Source organism: Cladophialophora yegresii (assembly GCF_000585515.1).
Source record: "Cladophialophora yegresii CBS 114405 chromosome Unknown aczIN-supercont1.1, whole genome shotgun sequence".
Lineage (NCBI taxonomy): Eukaryota > Fungi > Ascomycota > Eurotiomycetes > Chaetothyriales > Herpotrichiellaceae > Cladophialophora > Cladophialophora yegresii.
In genome coordinates, this window is record NW_006913045.1 from 3,113,912 (window position 1) to 3,129,805 (window position 15,894).

General features: G+C 55.4%; 7 protein-coding genes across 7 annotated transcripts; 5 read left to right on the forward strand and 2 right to left on the reverse strand.

The window, feature by feature from the left end:
- Positions 1 to 157: 157 nt before the first annotated feature.
- Positions 158 to 3,148, forward strand: A1O7_01112 (6-phosphofructo-2-kinase/fructose-2,6-bisphosphatase; the record flags this gene model as incomplete). The annotated part of the gene is made up of 1 exon (XM_007755151.1): positions 158 to 3,148. The coding sequence occupies one exon, from the start codon at positions 158 to 160 to the stop codon at positions 3,146 to 3,148; it is 2,991 nt and encodes a 996-aa protein (XP_007753341.1).
- Positions 3,149 to 3,317: 169 nt separating this feature from the next.
- On the reverse strand, positions 3,318 to 3,647 carry A1O7_01113 (uncharacterized protein; the record flags this gene model as incomplete). The annotated part of the gene is made up of 1 exon (XM_007755152.1): positions 3,318 to 3,647. The coding sequence occupies one exon, from the start codon at positions 3,645 to 3,647 to the stop codon at positions 3,318 to 3,320; it is 330 nt and encodes a 109-aa protein (XP_007753342.1).
- Positions 3,648 to 4,000: 353 nt separating this feature from the next.
- A1O7_01114 (uncharacterized protein) lies at positions 4,001 to 6,481 on the forward strand (the record flags this gene model as incomplete). The annotated part of the gene is made up of 1 exon (XM_007755153.1): positions 4,001 to 6,481. The coding sequence occupies one exon, from the start codon at positions 4,001 to 4,003 to the stop codon at positions 6,479 to 6,481; it is 2,481 nt and encodes an 826-aa protein (XP_007753343.1).
- Positions 6,482 to 6,750: 269 nt separating this feature from the next.
- On the forward strand, positions 6,751 to 7,730 carry A1O7_01115 (uncharacterized protein; the record flags this gene model as incomplete). The annotated part of the gene is made up of 2 exons (XM_007755154.1): positions 6,751 to 7,522; positions 7,582 to 7,730. 2 exons carry the CDS (start codon positions 6,751 to 6,753, stop codon positions 7,728 to 7,730), a joined length of 921 nt encoding a protein of 306 aa, XP_007753344.1.
- Positions 7,731 to 8,137: 407 nt separating this feature from the next.
- Positions 8,138 to 9,286, forward strand: A1O7_01116 (uncharacterized protein; the record flags this gene model as incomplete). The annotated part of the gene is made up of 1 exon (XM_007755155.1): positions 8,138 to 9,286. One exon carries the CDS (start codon positions 8,138 to 8,140, stop codon positions 9,284 to 9,286), a length of 1,149 nt encoding a protein of 382 aa, XP_007753345.1.
- A 1,139-nt stretch (positions 9,287 to 10,425) lies between these two features.
- A1O7_01117 (uncharacterized protein) lies at positions 10,426 to 11,657 on the forward strand (the record flags this gene model as incomplete). Its single annotated transcript, XM_007755156.1, has 2 exons — positions 10,426 to 10,656; positions 10,713 to 11,657. 2 exons carry the CDS (start codon positions 10,426 to 10,428, stop codon positions 11,655 to 11,657), a joined length of 1,176 nt encoding a protein of 391 aa, XP_007753346.1.
- Positions 11,658 to 12,896: 1,239 nt separating this feature from the next.
- Positions 12,897 to 15,136, reverse strand: A1O7_01118 (esterase/lipase; the record flags this gene model as incomplete). Its single annotated transcript, XM_007755157.1, has 3 exons — positions 12,897 to 14,934; positions 14,986 to 15,070; positions 15,130 to 15,136. The coding sequence occupies 3 exons, from the start codon at positions 15,134 to 15,136 to the stop codon at positions 12,897 to 12,899; spliced, it is 2,130 nt and encodes a 709-aa protein (XP_007753347.1).
- Positions 15,137 to 15,894: the final 758 nt, after the last annotated feature.

Consider the following 15,894-nt stretch of genomic DNA (forward strand, 5'->3'; position numbering starts at 1 on the left):
GCTGAGGGTCGACCCATGACGTAGATGTGATTCCGCGAATCACAAGGCTGCGCTCTCCGCAACGACCATCGAAATATAGCCCGCAGTCTGCACATCTTAATCTCCTTGTGCTCGCTGTGGGCACTAGTCTCGCAGTGGGCGCGAGAGTCACAATCCGATGCTCTCGGCATTTACTGCTCAGCCCATCGTAGAGCTGAAGCAGCGGGACAAGTCAAAGATCGAGTCCGTCCTCTTTCACAGCGATCAGCTACTTGTCGGCCTCAACACTGGGGCTCTCCGCATCTACCGCATCAAAGGCCCACCCTCCCGTCCTGATGAATCCTCCGACCAAGATGGAGGGAGCGCCCCTGTCGCACGCACTCCTGCTACTCCTTCAAAACCGACCGAATTGCTGAGAGAGTACGAAAAGTTCGCAAAGTACAAGATCGAGCAGTTGGCTGTCTTCCGCGAAGCGAATATCCTCATATCACTGAGCAACGGTCTCGTATCCATACACGATCTGGGCACTTATGAGCCCCATGAGCAACTCACGAGATCCAAAGGTGCAAGCACGTTCGCCGCAACAAGCAATATCGTGAAGGACAGCTCGACCGGCGTCCCAACCCTTGTCAGTCGGCTAGCTGTAGCCATCAAGAGGAAGTTGCTACTATGGACATGGCATGAGGGAGAGCTGGAAGGCGATGCCGTGGAGTTCGCGCTGTCAAACAGCATCAAATCGCTGGCTTGGGCGACGGGTACAAAGATCGTTGTTGGGTTGACTGCAAACTATGTCATTGTCGACATCGATTCGCGTGAGGTGAAGGACATTATAGGGCCTGGAAGCATCGGGGGGACACCGGGTCAAGAGAGTAGCAGGTTAGGAGGGACAATGAGCTATATTGGCATGGGCTCGATGGTGCCAACGCCCCTGGCGACTGGGCTGGGAGAGAACGAAATGCTACTCGCCAAGGACATTAACACCCATTTCATTGACCGAAATGGGGACCCGATCGGACGACGACAGATACCATGGCGTGTACCTCCTTCAGCGATCGGATACTCATATCCTTTCCTGTTAGCGTTGCAGGAAACCAGTAAAGGTGTGCTTGAAGTGCGCAATCCCCAGACACTCACTCTCCTTCAGTCGATTGATCTGCCTGGCGCCGTGCTGTTACAGGTCCCCAATCCAAACATTAGCCTTGCTCATCAAGGCAAGGGGTTTCTGGTTGCCAGTGAGCGGATTATCTGGCGGATGCAGGGGCTGAATTATGATGCTCAGATCGATGCACTGGTCGAAGGCGGTCAACTTGACGAGGCCATCAGTCTCTTGGATATGATCGAGGAAACTCTGATCAAAAACAAAGGCGGCAGACTAAGGGAGATCAAAATGCAAAAGGCTCAACAACTCTTCGACGAGAAAAAGTTCCGAGATGCCCTGGACCTTTTTGGGGAAGTTTCTGCACCTCCTGAGCGTGTCATCAAGCTCTATCCTCCCGTCATTGCGGGCGATCTAGCAAACGACGGGGGCAAAGCCACATCTGAGACAGAAGAAACGCCAAAGAACGAGGAGAGTCCTCGACAGACGCCGAAAAAGTCTGACAGTGTGCCCAGCCCTGTCAAAAAAACAAAGACCGCTGCTTCAGATGCTGACACGGCAAGTGTCCGTAGCACGAAGACTGCAGAAAATACGGGCAACGAAGGACTTTCGGAGAAGGAACTCAAGACTGCTGTTCGAGAACTCCAATCATTCCTTGCTGATGTTCGGCGCCGCCTACAACGGTTTTTCAACCCTGATCAAACCGTTCGCAGTCTGTCCGAGGTGCAGAGTGCAGCGCAGTCCGAGGACATTCGACAGATCACCGAGTACCTGCTTGGACTATCTTCGTTGGACGATGTGGACCTGGCAGACAAGCTGTTGGAGGTTGCGAGATTTGTTGATACAACGCTGTTCCGAGCACACATGTACGCGACACCCTCGCTTGCTGGTTCGCTCTTCCGCATCTCCAACTTCTGTGACCCTGAGGTGGTGATGGCCAAGCTCGAAGAGACAGGTCGGTACAATGACTTGATCGAATTCCTTTACGGAAAGCGACTCCACCGGCAAGCATTGGAAAGACTTCAAAAGTTCGGCCAAGCTGAAAAGACGGAGGAAGTCGACCCTCAGCTGCGCGGTCCGGCTAGGACAATCGCTTATCTCCAAAACCTCGGGCCAGACCTGATCGATTTAATCCTGGAGTTTGCTAAGTGGCCCCTGGAGGCGGACCCTGAGGTGGCTATGGAGTTGTTCCTGGCGGACACAGAAAACGCCGAATCCCTTCCGCGAGAGAAAGTTCTTGGGTTTCTCGAAACGATCAGCAAAGAACTGGCACTCCGGTACCTGGAACATGTGGTGGACGAATTGGATGATCAGACTCCCGACCTGCATCAGCGGCTCGTCACACTGTACCTCGAGGACTTGAAAATCCCATCACTTCCGAATCGGGACCAGCATTTGGACAAGTTTTTAACATTGCTGAGAACATCAGACCAGTACTCTCCGGCAAAGACCTTGGGCCTGTTGCCGCGCGACGATCCCACCTTCTATGAAGCCAGGGCCATCGTCTTCAGCCAGATGGGAAATCACAAACAAGCCCTGGAAATCTACGTATTCAAACTTCGCGACCCAGCGAAGGCGGAGGAATACTGTAACCAGACCCATTTAGAGGAGGCCGGCAAAGGAACCGCAAAAGCGTTTGGCCGGCGGAGATCATCCACTACTGATCCGACGGATGAGGAGCCATCAATCTACCACATTCTTCTCAACCTATATCTCAATCCTCCGAAAGGTGAGAAGGCATTGTTCGGGCCAGCTATTGAGCTGATGGCCCGCCACGGACCGAGACTGCCAGCGAATTCAACTTTGGAGCTGATACCAGAAGATCTGCTCGTGAAGGAGTTCGAGGCCTACTTCCGTGGACGAATCCGTAATGCCAACAGCATCATGAACGAGTCCATGATCGTCTCCGGGTTGAGGAAGGTCGATGCCGTGCGAGTACAAGCGGCTCTCTTACTTGGGGAAGGCGTGCAGTCAGGTGGCCGAGGGAGAAAAGTACGTATCGACGAAGACCGTGTGTGCGGCGTTTGCTACAAGCGACTTGGTAGCAGTGTCATCAGCGTATTTCCCGAGTAAGTCCAGCTTTGTCTCGTCATGTCGCGCAGCTGTTACTGACACGTTTGCCAGCAACTCTGTTGTCCACCTCGGTTGCGCAGTACGCAAGCAGAATGAGGTCACCGCAAAGGTGGTCTGAAGACCATGCATCCACTGACTTTTGAGATACCCATAACCTAGCATAAACTTGTCATGTATCGTCCTCGGCATCTTCTTCGCCGTAATTCTCTTCCTCTAACTCATCTTTTGATTTCTGCTTAGAGGCGCCGTTTAGACCGTCCTGCCCAGCGGCTTTCTTATCTTCCTCCATCTTCTCAGTCAAGAACTTGTTGATGTCTCCTTGTAGTCTCCTAGTAGACGCCCGCAGCTCGGATAGGTACGTGGTCTTGGCCTTTGTGTCGATGGAGCCATCGTTCTCAACCGGTGGGCTAGTGATTGTGTCTGCGAAGGTTTTGTGCCCGGACGGCGAGTCGTAGGTAGCGCTGAGACTGGCGGACGAACTTCCGGTCGTGGGAGCCATGATCGAGTAGCTTTATTAAGGCCGAGCTGGGGCAGAGAAGAGAAATCGAGTCTGTTGGTGAAACAGATTCAAGCGACGATCGAACGGCGGGGATCCGGGCAGGAAACGCATCCTCCGAACTCGAGGTACTCTTGTACTTGTCACACTGGTCACGACTTGTCTGCTCGCTTCAAGCTGTGACTGAAGATCATCCACGTCTTCACGCGACACCTTTGCCCGTTCTGAGTACGCTAATCGACAGCAGCATGATGTCCAGGCACATTTCCTCGCAAATGCCTGTTGTCCGCATAGTCCGATGATCCCCCTCTCTCACGACGTCGCAGCAGGAACATCACTCGCCTGCCTTTTCAACCATGGAGCCTCCTACCCAGCGGCGGATTGCCCGGTCGCCATTACCTCCTGCTTCCACAGCGTCGCCGAACCCATCACGCTCAGGCTCGAAGCAGAGCAATCGACCAGACTCGAGTGGTAGTGACACTTCTGGCTCGTCCAGTCTCTCTGTCGTCAAGCGCTCTCCGTACAATCAACCACTACCCACGTTCGTGTCGCATACTAATGCCAGTAATGCCTCGCTAGCGTCTCATACTCGGCCATCGGCACAGTACATGCCCAGAGATGGCGCTGCAAAGCACAACCTTGGACCCCCTCCAGAGCATCTACAGAAGCACCGTCCTCGCCAACATTCGCAAGGCTATTTCGAACCCTCTATGCCCTCCGCCTCACTCGCAAGCCAGTCCCAGCTCCACGATCAACACGGCATGCCGGCCCTCAACCCCTCTCAGATTGCTGCACAGGCTGCGATGCAGCACCTCAATGTTACGAACCATTCACGCAAGAGATCGCAGACAGTGCCTTTTCCGCAGGAGCAGAATCAGCAGGAGGGCCGACGCAATAGTAGAGGGTCGGCTGGGTCTTACGAAGGTCAAGCTCCTGCGCCGGCACCCGAACAGCAGTATCGCAACGGGTTAATCGGCACCAACGCGGCCGCCACAGCAGCAAGCGTCGTCTTTCCCAAGAACTTCGCATCCGCTGGTACGACGTCAGTAGTGGAAGAGGAGAAGTCTAAGAAGGGTCTGAAGCGATTCAGGCCAAAAAATATGGTGCTTTCCAGGGATAAGGACAAGGAGCCGAAGGAAAAGTCTCTTCCCTCACCAAGCCGACTAGCACCTAGTGGCCTATCCAAGGTTATGAACGCATCCAACGCGAGCCTGGCGGAATCGCTGTCGTCCAACAACTCTTCCTTGTATCAACTTGCTAACCCCTTGTCTTCGACCGTTGTACCTCTGCTCGATCAGAAGGAACAGAAGGACAAGCACAAACACCATGGTTTTCGTCAGAAGCTGAAACTGAAGGACAAGGACGACACTTATGCTCTCCCTTTGTCGTCGGCCAACTCAAATTCGAGGCCTGTAGACATCAACAACCCCCAGTCGCTGTATTCTTTTGCCCCTCCGTCACCCAACCCAACCTCGAACTTTGCGAAATCTGTTTCTGGTCTAGACCTTCGTCATGGAGGTCGTGCGCTCAGGGAGAAGAAGAAGGAAGAGAAGGCTCAACAAGCGGCGTTTGCCAATCTCGAGCCTGTCTACAGCCGTGGAGAAAGCGATACTTCTGAATGGCCCTCTCTGGGGACGAGCTTCACCAACCAATCGGTCAGCAATTTCAACACCTATAGCGAAGTCAAAGAAGCAGGTGCGAATTTTGGCCTCTCGAACATGTCGGCCGATGATGCCTGGGATCTACTCAGGGCAAAAATCTTGGTGGTCTTTGAAGGCGAGGACGTTCGGATCGCCGTGGAAGACTTGAACAAGCTTGTAACAATTCATGTGCAGAGATGCGTACAAAAGAAGGACCCGAGCATTATCATTGGTGACTTGGAAGATCTGCTGAAGACTGGCTTTCTCAGCCTCAACCACACATTACGAGGTGTCAGCGACAGCAGCCTGGTGCCACGTCTTGTGGCGACGTGGATGGAGGTCTTCGGCAAGATTTTGCCGTTTATGCAAGCCGTGTTCCTCCCGCTCGACCAAGAGTTCAAAGGAAGAGGTACTATTTTGACGGGTCCGCTGATGGCTGCTGAGTTCTGGGGCGCTCTTCCCAGCCACGACAGCGGCGGCAAGCTATCCTCGTCTCCTTCAACGTGTGAAGGCATTGATTTTGTGGTCGCCGCCGGAGAAGAGTTGGAAGTCAGACGTATTCTCCTTATCTGCTATCGAGACAACCTCATCTTACCGCGGTACGAAGTCTTGAAATCGACGTTCTCCCGGCTCAGCCTCGACAGTATCAATGCCTCACTCACGCAACATGACGGCGGGAATCGGAATCGCGGCAACAGCGGAGGGAGCGACCGACCGGGCACTGCACAAGGCATGGAATACGGAAGCTATAATTCACAGAGCAGCACGTTACTTGGTAGCATGACTTCGGGCGGGAGGTCTAGGGCCACGTCGAACCTTTCGGTGGTGAGCAATCCTGCGCAGGATGTGGCCTTCCAGTCGTTCAGCTCGCCCCCAGCAGCGAGGCCCAGCGATAGTTCGTCCTCCCATGTCACCGAGACGGTGGGGCGTATGCTGCAGTGCCTGTCAGTGTTATGCTCAATTCAGTCGGGAGACGATGCTCAATCCAAGATGGAGGAGCTCAACAAGCAGCTTAAGCTGAACTGGCTGGGCCGTGGCCGGACCGGCAGAAATCGCAAAGGCTTCGTCGGAAGCAGGGTCAGGCCGATGGGTAGCGTTGGCTCTACTACGATACGTGGGCTCGACCGTGATGGGAGTCCTACGCCAACGCCGACCAGACAAGGGACTGTGAGCAGGCAAAGTGACGATGCTGGCTAGCGGGGTTGTTTCTGGCATAGCCTTACGACATATTATTCGACTGCATAATGATGAATTGTGCCCAACGAGCTGATTCTGAAAAAGTGCCTTTTGGTCTGCAAGGATTTCGTTATGTCTCCACACACTGTGACTTGCCGTTCTTCACGCAGGGATACAAATACGCGTGGAAATGCCGCCCATCAGTCGAGTTTCATACGCTCTCAAGCGATCAGACCCCATATTCTCAGTGTCTCACACTCAGTGTTTAACCTTCAAAGGAAAGAGCAAGAATGCCCTTCATCCACTCAAGCCTCGATAACACTCTGCTGCACTACGTCGACTATAAACCAGCAGCAAGTCCCCCGCGTTTCCAGCCGACCGGTGATGCAGCCAAAGACCACAGCAAGAGCGACATTGCACTGGTGTTCATCCATGGATGGCCAATGTCCCATCAAATGTACGAACATCTGATGCTACCCCTGTGCGAAACCTACGGCATCCGGTGCATCGCCCCTGATCGACGCGGCTTCGGGAAGAGCGACTGGAACACCAGCGACAGCAAGGATGTCACATACGACACCTTCTCCCAGGACAGCATCGATGTCATCGAGGCTGCCAAGCTGCAGAGCTTCTTCTTCGTAGCCAGCAGCATGGGATGCGGCGAGACGCTCCTGGCCTACCTCCAGATGCCAGCAGACCTTCGGAAGCAATGTCGTGGGTTCATATGGCTGGGTCCATCCCTGCCGTTCCCGCTGGCGACCGCGGCAAACCCCAAGGCGCCGTCCCGATCGCTATGGGATATGATCTTGACCGGGATCCGAGAAGATCGAACGGGCTTTACCAGAGCTGCGCTCCCGGGCGTGTTTGGGATTCCATTCAATATCGGCATTGAAGTCCCCGAGACGGTGCTGCAGAAGTTTGAAGGAATCGTTGCACAGGCCGATGTACTCGCCGTCGAGAGATGCGTCCAGATCATCACGAACAGAGACTTTACCGAAGACCTGAAGGAGCTCAACGGGCAAGATGTAAAGCTACTTGTCATTCACGGGGACAACGACCAGAGTAAGACTCACCTTCGTCCAGATGACGGTCCGTTTTAGAACTGACGAAATGCGTCGTAGGCAATCCCGCTGAAGCCACCGCTCATCTCATTCCGAAACTTGCAAAGCAAGCCGAAGTCAAGATCTACGAAAGGGCCGCGCATGGAATGTACCTCACACATGCGGCAAAGGTCTTGGAGGATATCCTCGCTTTCGTATTCGGAAAGTAAAGGGCGTGAGAGGGGGTCTGGGCAAGAGTCGCACCGCCTATCGGACGGTCCGTTGTCCTCGTCTATCTCGGCTCGGTTCTCCACCATGCAACCATAACGTTATGCTGGGTGGTGCTCATATCAACTTCGAGGCTGTTTGTTTAGGGTCTTCGCCATGGTGATTCCGAGCAGCAGCAGGCTACACGGGTCCGACCAGCAGCTTCCGGGCAGCAGACAGGACAGAAAGAGATAAAAGAAAAACGGCTCATCCGCCACTCTTCCCATCTTCTCTTCCTGCTCTTTACACTGAAGACCGGTCTAGCCATTAATTATCCCCTCAGCCCCTCGTGTGAATCTACGCGGCCACAACGTCTGCGTCTTCTGACAATCGTGGCCATTCTCAGTCTCGCCAGTGTACATTCCACGCTATGCCGGTCCAGAAGGGTCAAGTAAGGGCTGTGCCGCTGGCGATACCGGAGCCCGGCGAGGACGCCGCGGAGAGGAAGCGAGTCCTTAACGTGCTTGCGCAGAGGCGGTATCGACAAAAGCGAAAGGAGCACATCCGCAAACTTGAAGCGAAAGCTGTCGTCGCTGACCAGCCGCAGGAGCCGCCGCAGCTCAACGGCTCCAAAGACCACCGTGCATTGCAAGAGCCGCCGCAGTCCAACGGCTTTAACGACCCACGTGCATTACAAGATGTGGCTGAAAAAACATCGAGCAATATCCAGCACCAGCAGTGTCCGTTCGCGGCAGCACACCTTTACGTGCCTGACGACGGTCAGGTCTTGCCGGATGATTTCAATCTGGCAGCACAAACGCTTGTCTCTCCTGGGGATCCATTCAGTAACATTCTTCTTGACGACCAAGCCCTGTGGGACACCTCGATCCTGTTGCCCTCGCTACCAAGCACGCCGCTGTCCACTTCACGGCATTCGTCCACGGACGAAAGCGAGACATGGTCATTGACACCTGCTGCAGCGGCGAAGAGCCCTCCACAGTTACAGCCACCAGCTTTGGCCGCCAACGGCGGCATGGCATATTCCTTCCCGGACGAAGCATACCTGGAGATGACCGAGCTCAACCTGCTCCGCGGACTCATGGCGATCGCCAAGCGGTTAAACGTCCACGACACCGTCTGGTCCCTCACTGCACAGTCCCCCTTTGCGAATCCAGCGGCAGCAACAGCGATAGCAGAGTTCAATCATCTACCGGTAAACTTACGACCGAGCCTGCTGCAACTGACCGTGCCGCATCATCCCATCATCGACCTGCTACCCTGGCCGTCGACACGCGACCGGATGATCAAGATCCTGGCGCAGCCGCCTGAGTTTCGACCGCCGAGTGCCGCCTCGCCTATGGCCTTGTTGGATTTTGTGTATGACGTGGAAGATAGCGCAGAGGGCGTCAGAGTCTCCGGTGATGATCCTTACTCGGCGAATAATTGGGAAGTCGGTGAGAAGGTGTTCAAGTCGTGGTGGTGGGTGTTTGACAAGGATATCATCATGAGGAGCAACGAGTTGAGGGCGTCGAGAGGTGCGCCCCTGCTGGGTGGGAGTATTCTAGGAGAGGTTGCATGACACTACTCTTACACAGGAATGTACGACATCCCAGTTGTGGATGTATTCTTGGTCAATGCAAGGGTGTAATTACCGAACCTAGTATTGGTGAACGCGAGCTTGGACATTAAAGACTGCTGTTTCTCATAGACCTCGGGCCCCGGACGTTCGGCGCCAGCCACCAAAAAAAGATCTGAGCTGGCCTTGTTAGGCGTGCATCTGCCAATTTCGCGGCGAATCTGGGGGCCCGCTCAGACACGAGGCGTACCAAAGCCCAACTGGACGGGCGCTGCTGGTGAGCTCCCCGGGAAAGTTTGGCGCGTCAGCGCTGCTGGTTAGCGCATCCAGGTGACTCCTTCGGCTCCCAGTGGCTTTTTGCCTTCTGCCGCTCCCCGCCTGTCTCTTTCCTTTTCCCCCGTAACCGTGCTCCGTAATCGTTGATCAAAGCCACAACCTCGTTGTTTTGCTGCGTGCTTCCGCGCGTGTTGACAGCCGAGCATGGCATCAAACAGTCATAACACGGGCCGTGGGCCGCAAAGACGCATAGTCGCAGGCGCGCAACAATGTCGGACCATGAGTCTCTTTCTCCCCCCTCGTGAAGGATCAGATGCAATTCAGGCCTTCGGGCGGATGCCCATGCAGCTGACAGCATCTTACCCATTCCGGCGAGCTTCGGTGGACTGAAATAGTACTGTTACGACTTTGTCTTCTAGGGCTGACCGGGGACCAGGACTCCAGTTTGCGCCGTTGAAAGGCACACCCCGAGTTTGGTCGAATCTGGCTGGCCTTGCAGAACTGGCCCTGACGCTACCTCAAGCTAACCGGGCTAACCCGTCGGTACCTGCATGAGGCTGCAGCTGCAATTCCATCGCGTATGCAGCTTGCCGGGCTATGGACGCTGCTCGCTACTCTTACCCTGTCGCACTGCCTGCACGCCACCAAACGAACGATCCCAGCAGTCAGCTGCTCGGCAGGGCGTTTTGGTACACGCTTGGAGGACAGCTGGAACCGGGAATACGTTCCTCACCTCATTCCCTCTTGTCTCTTGTTGTCGTTGCTGCTCTCTTTCTCGTCGCTCTTGTTCGCGCCAGGACCACTGAACGCATCTTCACAGCCCGACCTCGACACTGTCCCCGTCGATTTCGCTCTTTCGGCTCGACATGCGTCGGATGCTCGTCCTTTTTCTCGGTCTCGCCGCAGTGGGATTCGCTCAAGACACGACGACTGCTCTTGCGACCGACTCGTCAACACCTACTCCTACTGATTCGATCACTCCAGCTCCCTCACCAACAGATGCAACTTCGAGTGCGGACAGCGCCGGATCTACCGATTCAACGAATGCTACGAGCACGTCGCAGGAACCGATAACGCATACGGTCGCGGTCGCTTTGGTACGAGGAATGAGAGCGTATTTGGCAGGCAGGGATGGTGCTAATTGCGTCGATAGGGAGGCCACACGTTTGTGCCTGACGTTACGCTCGCCAAAGTCGGCGACACAATCCTGTTTCAATTTTACCCTACGAACCATTCCGTCATCCGAGCAGAATACGGCTTTCCCTGCATTCCATACGAAGACACGGGTGTCGATAAAGTTGGATTCTTCTCCGGCTTTTATCCAGTGGATGCAATATTGAATGAGCCGCCCGAGTGGTCCATCGTGGTCAACGACACGAATCCCATCTTCTTCTACTGCGGCGCTCCGGGCTCATGTATCAACTACCAGATGCTCGGAGTGATCAATCCCAATGCCACGACATCGCTTCAGCATCAAAAAGACCTCGCCTCACAATCGCAATTCATGCTCCTGCCGGGTGAGCCATGGCCCGAGGAGAGCGACGATCCATTCACCACGACCGCATCGACTACCAGTCCGACAGCAACCGCGACTGGCGCAGAGTATGGAGCCTCAGACACCGCAGCCAGCTCCAGCGGCCACGGCCATTCGGGTCTATCCAGTGGAGCTATCGCCGGCATTGCAATTGGAGCTGCTGCAGTGGCCCTTGCCGCCGCTGTTGCCCTCTATCTCTGTGGTCGTCAATCCCGAAGTCGCGGCACAAAGCATGTCGACGATCGTCCGAGCACAGGTCACGCTACCCAAATGTCCTATAATCCGGCGGCAGGCCACATGTCATACATGACCGACCCGAACAAGCACATGTCGGTGCACAGCAGTGTCGTTGGTTTGGGACCATCGCCAGCATTACCGGGATACGTCCCACCACACGATCCGGCCATGTCGCCGGGATTATATCCTGCATACATGCCCGTCAGCGACTCACTTGGCTCGGCACCGACGGGTCCCGGAAGTGATATCGCGTCACCGCACAGCCCAAGTCCGAGCCAGATGTATTCCGTGCCAGCCTATCCTGGCGGGATGCCACAGAGCATGTAAGTGTTGGCCCCGTCCATCTCAATTCAGAAAAGCGACTAACCACCGGGAACAGGCACTCCACACCACATCAATCACTCATGTACACCGCAGTGCCATCTCCTCACGTTCACGAGATGGCCGCTTCAGAGCCATTTCTGGGTCAGCCGCACCCGCAGCCGCAATCACAATCGCATACACCTCAAGGCGCTGGTATAATGGGCTTTATCCGCCGATCCAGCGTCAGCAAAGCCGGAGGTGTGGAGAGGTATGGCTGACATGGCTTACTTCTCCTCTCTTTCCTCGTCCGATTGATAGCTGGTGGGATGAAGTCTTCGGAGGTAGCTTAATTAGCATTGTGACGAATAAAAAGCCAGACAGAGACACGTGTGTGTGTGTGTGTGTGTGTGTGTGTGTGTGTGTGTGTGTGTGTGTGTGTGTGTGTGCGTGTGTGTGTGTGTGTGTATCTGTATATGCGGCGTTCGTGTATAGGTATCGGTACCTCGTATCTTGGTTGATGGCTCTGTATACTGTACTGTACCGTATCTCAGCACGGCGTGGAGTTGGAGGATATCTCGATTTCGAGCGATGGTGACAGTACATGGCATGGCGTCCGTGATGGCATGGCTTGCAGCCACCGTGAAAGTCCTGATTTAAACCATTATTCATATCTCACTCGACAAAGCTAGGATACGTACATACATCTGTGTACGAAGATGACCCTGTTCGACCTCTCGAACACTATGCTATGCTATGCTATGCACGGATAATTCGAATGGAACTCCACCGGTCTTCACTTCTCTTCTAAACACCCCTAGCTACGTATGTACCTACAATGCTCCAGTAATCTCCAGGTTCTGGTTTTTGGTGTCTGATTCGAGGTCTCATGCCACGCCACGCCACATCATGCAATGCATACCTTACAGCGCGGGCACGTATGCGGAGTACGAAGTTCATCTTCTCGCCCTCTCGAACGCTATGCTACTCTATGCTCTGCGCGGATAATTCTCATAGTCCTTTATTAGTCTTCACTATTCTGCTGAGCCCCTAACTAGCGACGTATGTACCTACAATACTACATCGACTCCGGGTTCTGGTTTCCTAGTTCTGGGTTCTCGTTCGAGGTGTCATGTCATGCCATGCCATGCCAGCCCACGGTATGCATAGTTACCTACCTATCGTGTATATCCATCCATATCGTACAAGGCGAGAACATACTGCTGACATGTCATAGAATGGCCACTACCAAAATCACGTCATGAATCACGTATCTTGCGAACCCAACAGTCCCACCGTGAGGCCCTTCATCCGCCGCTTGAGCAGGTCTTCTTCACTGCCTAGACTGACGAGGCTCTTATTCCGGGCCGGCCTCTCTTTATCCCTGTCCTTTGCTCCGTGTTGCTTCTGCCAAGAATGCTCGCCCTTGACCGCGCCGTCTGCGTGGCCCGCCGCAGTCGAATCCTTGCTCGGCTGTGTAAGACTCGACATGACGAGGGGGGCGTCGTCGTCCATGCTCTCCCCCGTGGCTCGCCGGCTATGATGCCTCGCCTCGGTGGTCGCAAGTTCGAGCGACGAGCTCGAGTCATGGTGGAGGCTCCCGTTGCGCAGGCGGGCCTCGATGCTCGGCCCCTCAAACATGTGCGGCGGCCGGGCGAAGATGTCGGCGATCCATTTCCCGCAGCGGAAAACGTGCGTCCAGCCCTCGGGGAAGATGCTCACGAAACTGACAAAGCCGTGGCTGATGCCCGGGATGAGCGTGACTTCGACGTGGTCCTTCTCGTGGAATTCCGTCGTCGACTTCTCCAGCCCCACCTCCTGCCGGTCGCGGAAGAGGTGGAGCTTGGCCTGCCGCAGGCGGCCCGCGAAGATGACCGTGTCGTCGACGAGCGGGTCGCGCTCGCCGGTCAAAAAGTACGTCTTGGGGAACTTGGCGAGCAGGCCCTCGGGCGCCACGGCCGGGCAGAGGAGGTGGTCCGTCGTAAAGTCGGGCCGGTTGTAAGGGCCGACGTACAGGATGATCATGGCCCGCATCATCTCCGGCGTGAGGATGCGGTCGCCAAAGTAAGAAATGATGCTGGACACGGCGAGGCGGGTTCTGAGGGTTTGCGGCTTCGACGTCTGCACGGCCTGCTTCTGCGCTTCGATGTCTGCGTTCTGGCGCCCGGCGGGCTGGATCTCCGACTTTCCGCCACGAGGGGCGAAGAAGTCGTGGTTCGGATCGTCGTCGTCGTCGTCGCTGGTGGGCTTGGGCGTCGTGGGCGTGTATCGGCGGTCGATGTCTTCGCTCTTCCGCTTGATGAACCGCTCGTACTTCTTGGCCGTGCGTGGGTTGCGGATCAAGGCCATTTGGTCGTCCGCCATCCAGCTGCCAATGTTGAAGTCCAGGGCCGGGTACAGCAGGACCAGGCCGGCCGGGGAAGGTAGGATCCCGCGAGAAGAAGCGCCCGTCTGGTTGGATTGAATGACCATCAGAGTCGTCCCGCATGCTAGGTTCCCTCCGGCACTGTCGCCTGTGATGACGATCCTGGGGCACGAATCCGGCTTCATGCCGATACATCGGCCTCGGGTGGCGACGATCTGCGTGTAGACGTCGAAACACTCGTTCAGGGCATACGGGTAAGGATACTCGGGCGCCTTGCGGTAGTCCAAGCTCAGGATGGGCAGGCCCGTTCTCCCTGCCCAAGCGAGCAGTTTGTCGTCGCTCGTCCTCGGGTCCATGGCGACGAAACCTCCGCCGGGAATGTCGAGCACCACGTTCTCCTGCTTTTCCAGCTCTGCGAGCGTGCCGTCAAAATACATCCACGCAACGACAGGTTCTTTGTAGTGTGACTGCTTCGGTCGGGGGATCCGAATCCGGCGTGGCTTGTACTTTGTGAACCGCGGCCTCATCAGTGCTGTGAAAAATTTCAGGTAAGGCGTCGTGGGTTTGTTCCATGCCACACGCAAGTGGTCGACGGTCAGCACTGCTCGGACCTTGCGGACCTTCTCCTCTGCCTGCTCCGCCGCGAAGAGGTAGTATATCGTGAAGATCATCGAGCACAGGTCTCTCAACGGCTTGTTCCGTATCTTCATGGCACTCCAGAAGCCAGCATCCAGCGCCGTCGTGACCCATGTTGCTCGAAAGAAGGCCCTGCTGTACAGGTTCGCCAGAGGTTCTGGGGACTCGAGGCCGACAATCTTTCCGAAGTTCCGGCACATGTACAGCCATAGGAAGGTCAAGACGACGGACCGCCAGGGGGTGAGACGTTTCGCGACGCGCTGCGAGAGGGATCGAAGAACAGGCGGGCCATGCTTGTCGCCTCTGCAAGGAAGTGAGTATGTCGACCCCGAAGTAGCGAGAGGGGAAACAAACCTCAGCAAGTATAGCGACCAGAATGACACGACGGCAACGACTTGGTATTTGCGAAACTGCGAAGAAGGCCTTCCGAGTACATGGTCTACCCATATCCGTCAGTCATTTTGGAGCTCCCATGTGATGTCTCTTTCTGGAACGCACCTATCATAGCTGGAAACGACCGGATACCGAGAATCCAGGTGGGATGGAGAGGGGTCTCAAGGGCGGAAGTGTTAGGGAACGTCGAAACAAGGCAACGCCATACCAAAACACGGACTGTTCGTGCTTGTGTACGCAGAAAGAATTCGAGAATCTAAGACGCGGGAACAGAGGCATCGAGCTCGACAGCTGACAAGGCGTGTGACCTGTGACCATACGCAAGGAGAAGATGAGGATCTGTGACGCGGTCCTGCTCCGGTACCTGAAGCTGAGCCCGCACCGGCGAACGAGACGGATGGCATTGGCGGGCCGAAAAATGCATGTGAAAGTTACGCAAGGCCATGTGACGCACGCGCATGTGAAAGCATCGAGGCGGTGCATCTAATTATTGACCAGGTGAGCGGACGAGACTTCCTTTCTATTAGTAGAGAGAGGCATGCGCTTCAAATCTTTTACCTATCGAGCATTACCCAGGCATCCCGAATCGTAACCGCAACCTTCACCTTCAGCGCTCGCCTCCCTCGTGCATTAAAGTTATTCCTTGTCACACAAGCCCACATTACAGGGTGCCGGGGACCTCACAGCGCCTCTGCTTCTTGCATACGCGCCCGCAGCTTGCCTACCACGATCTCGGCGCATGTCTTCGGCTAGCATATGGTCAATATCCCTGCTAAAGCGGGTGGCCTGGATAAAGCAGAGATCCAAGGGCGCCGATAGACGCCGGAAATGTCTCGCGTCCTGCGCCTACGAGGTGCCGCCCTATGGATG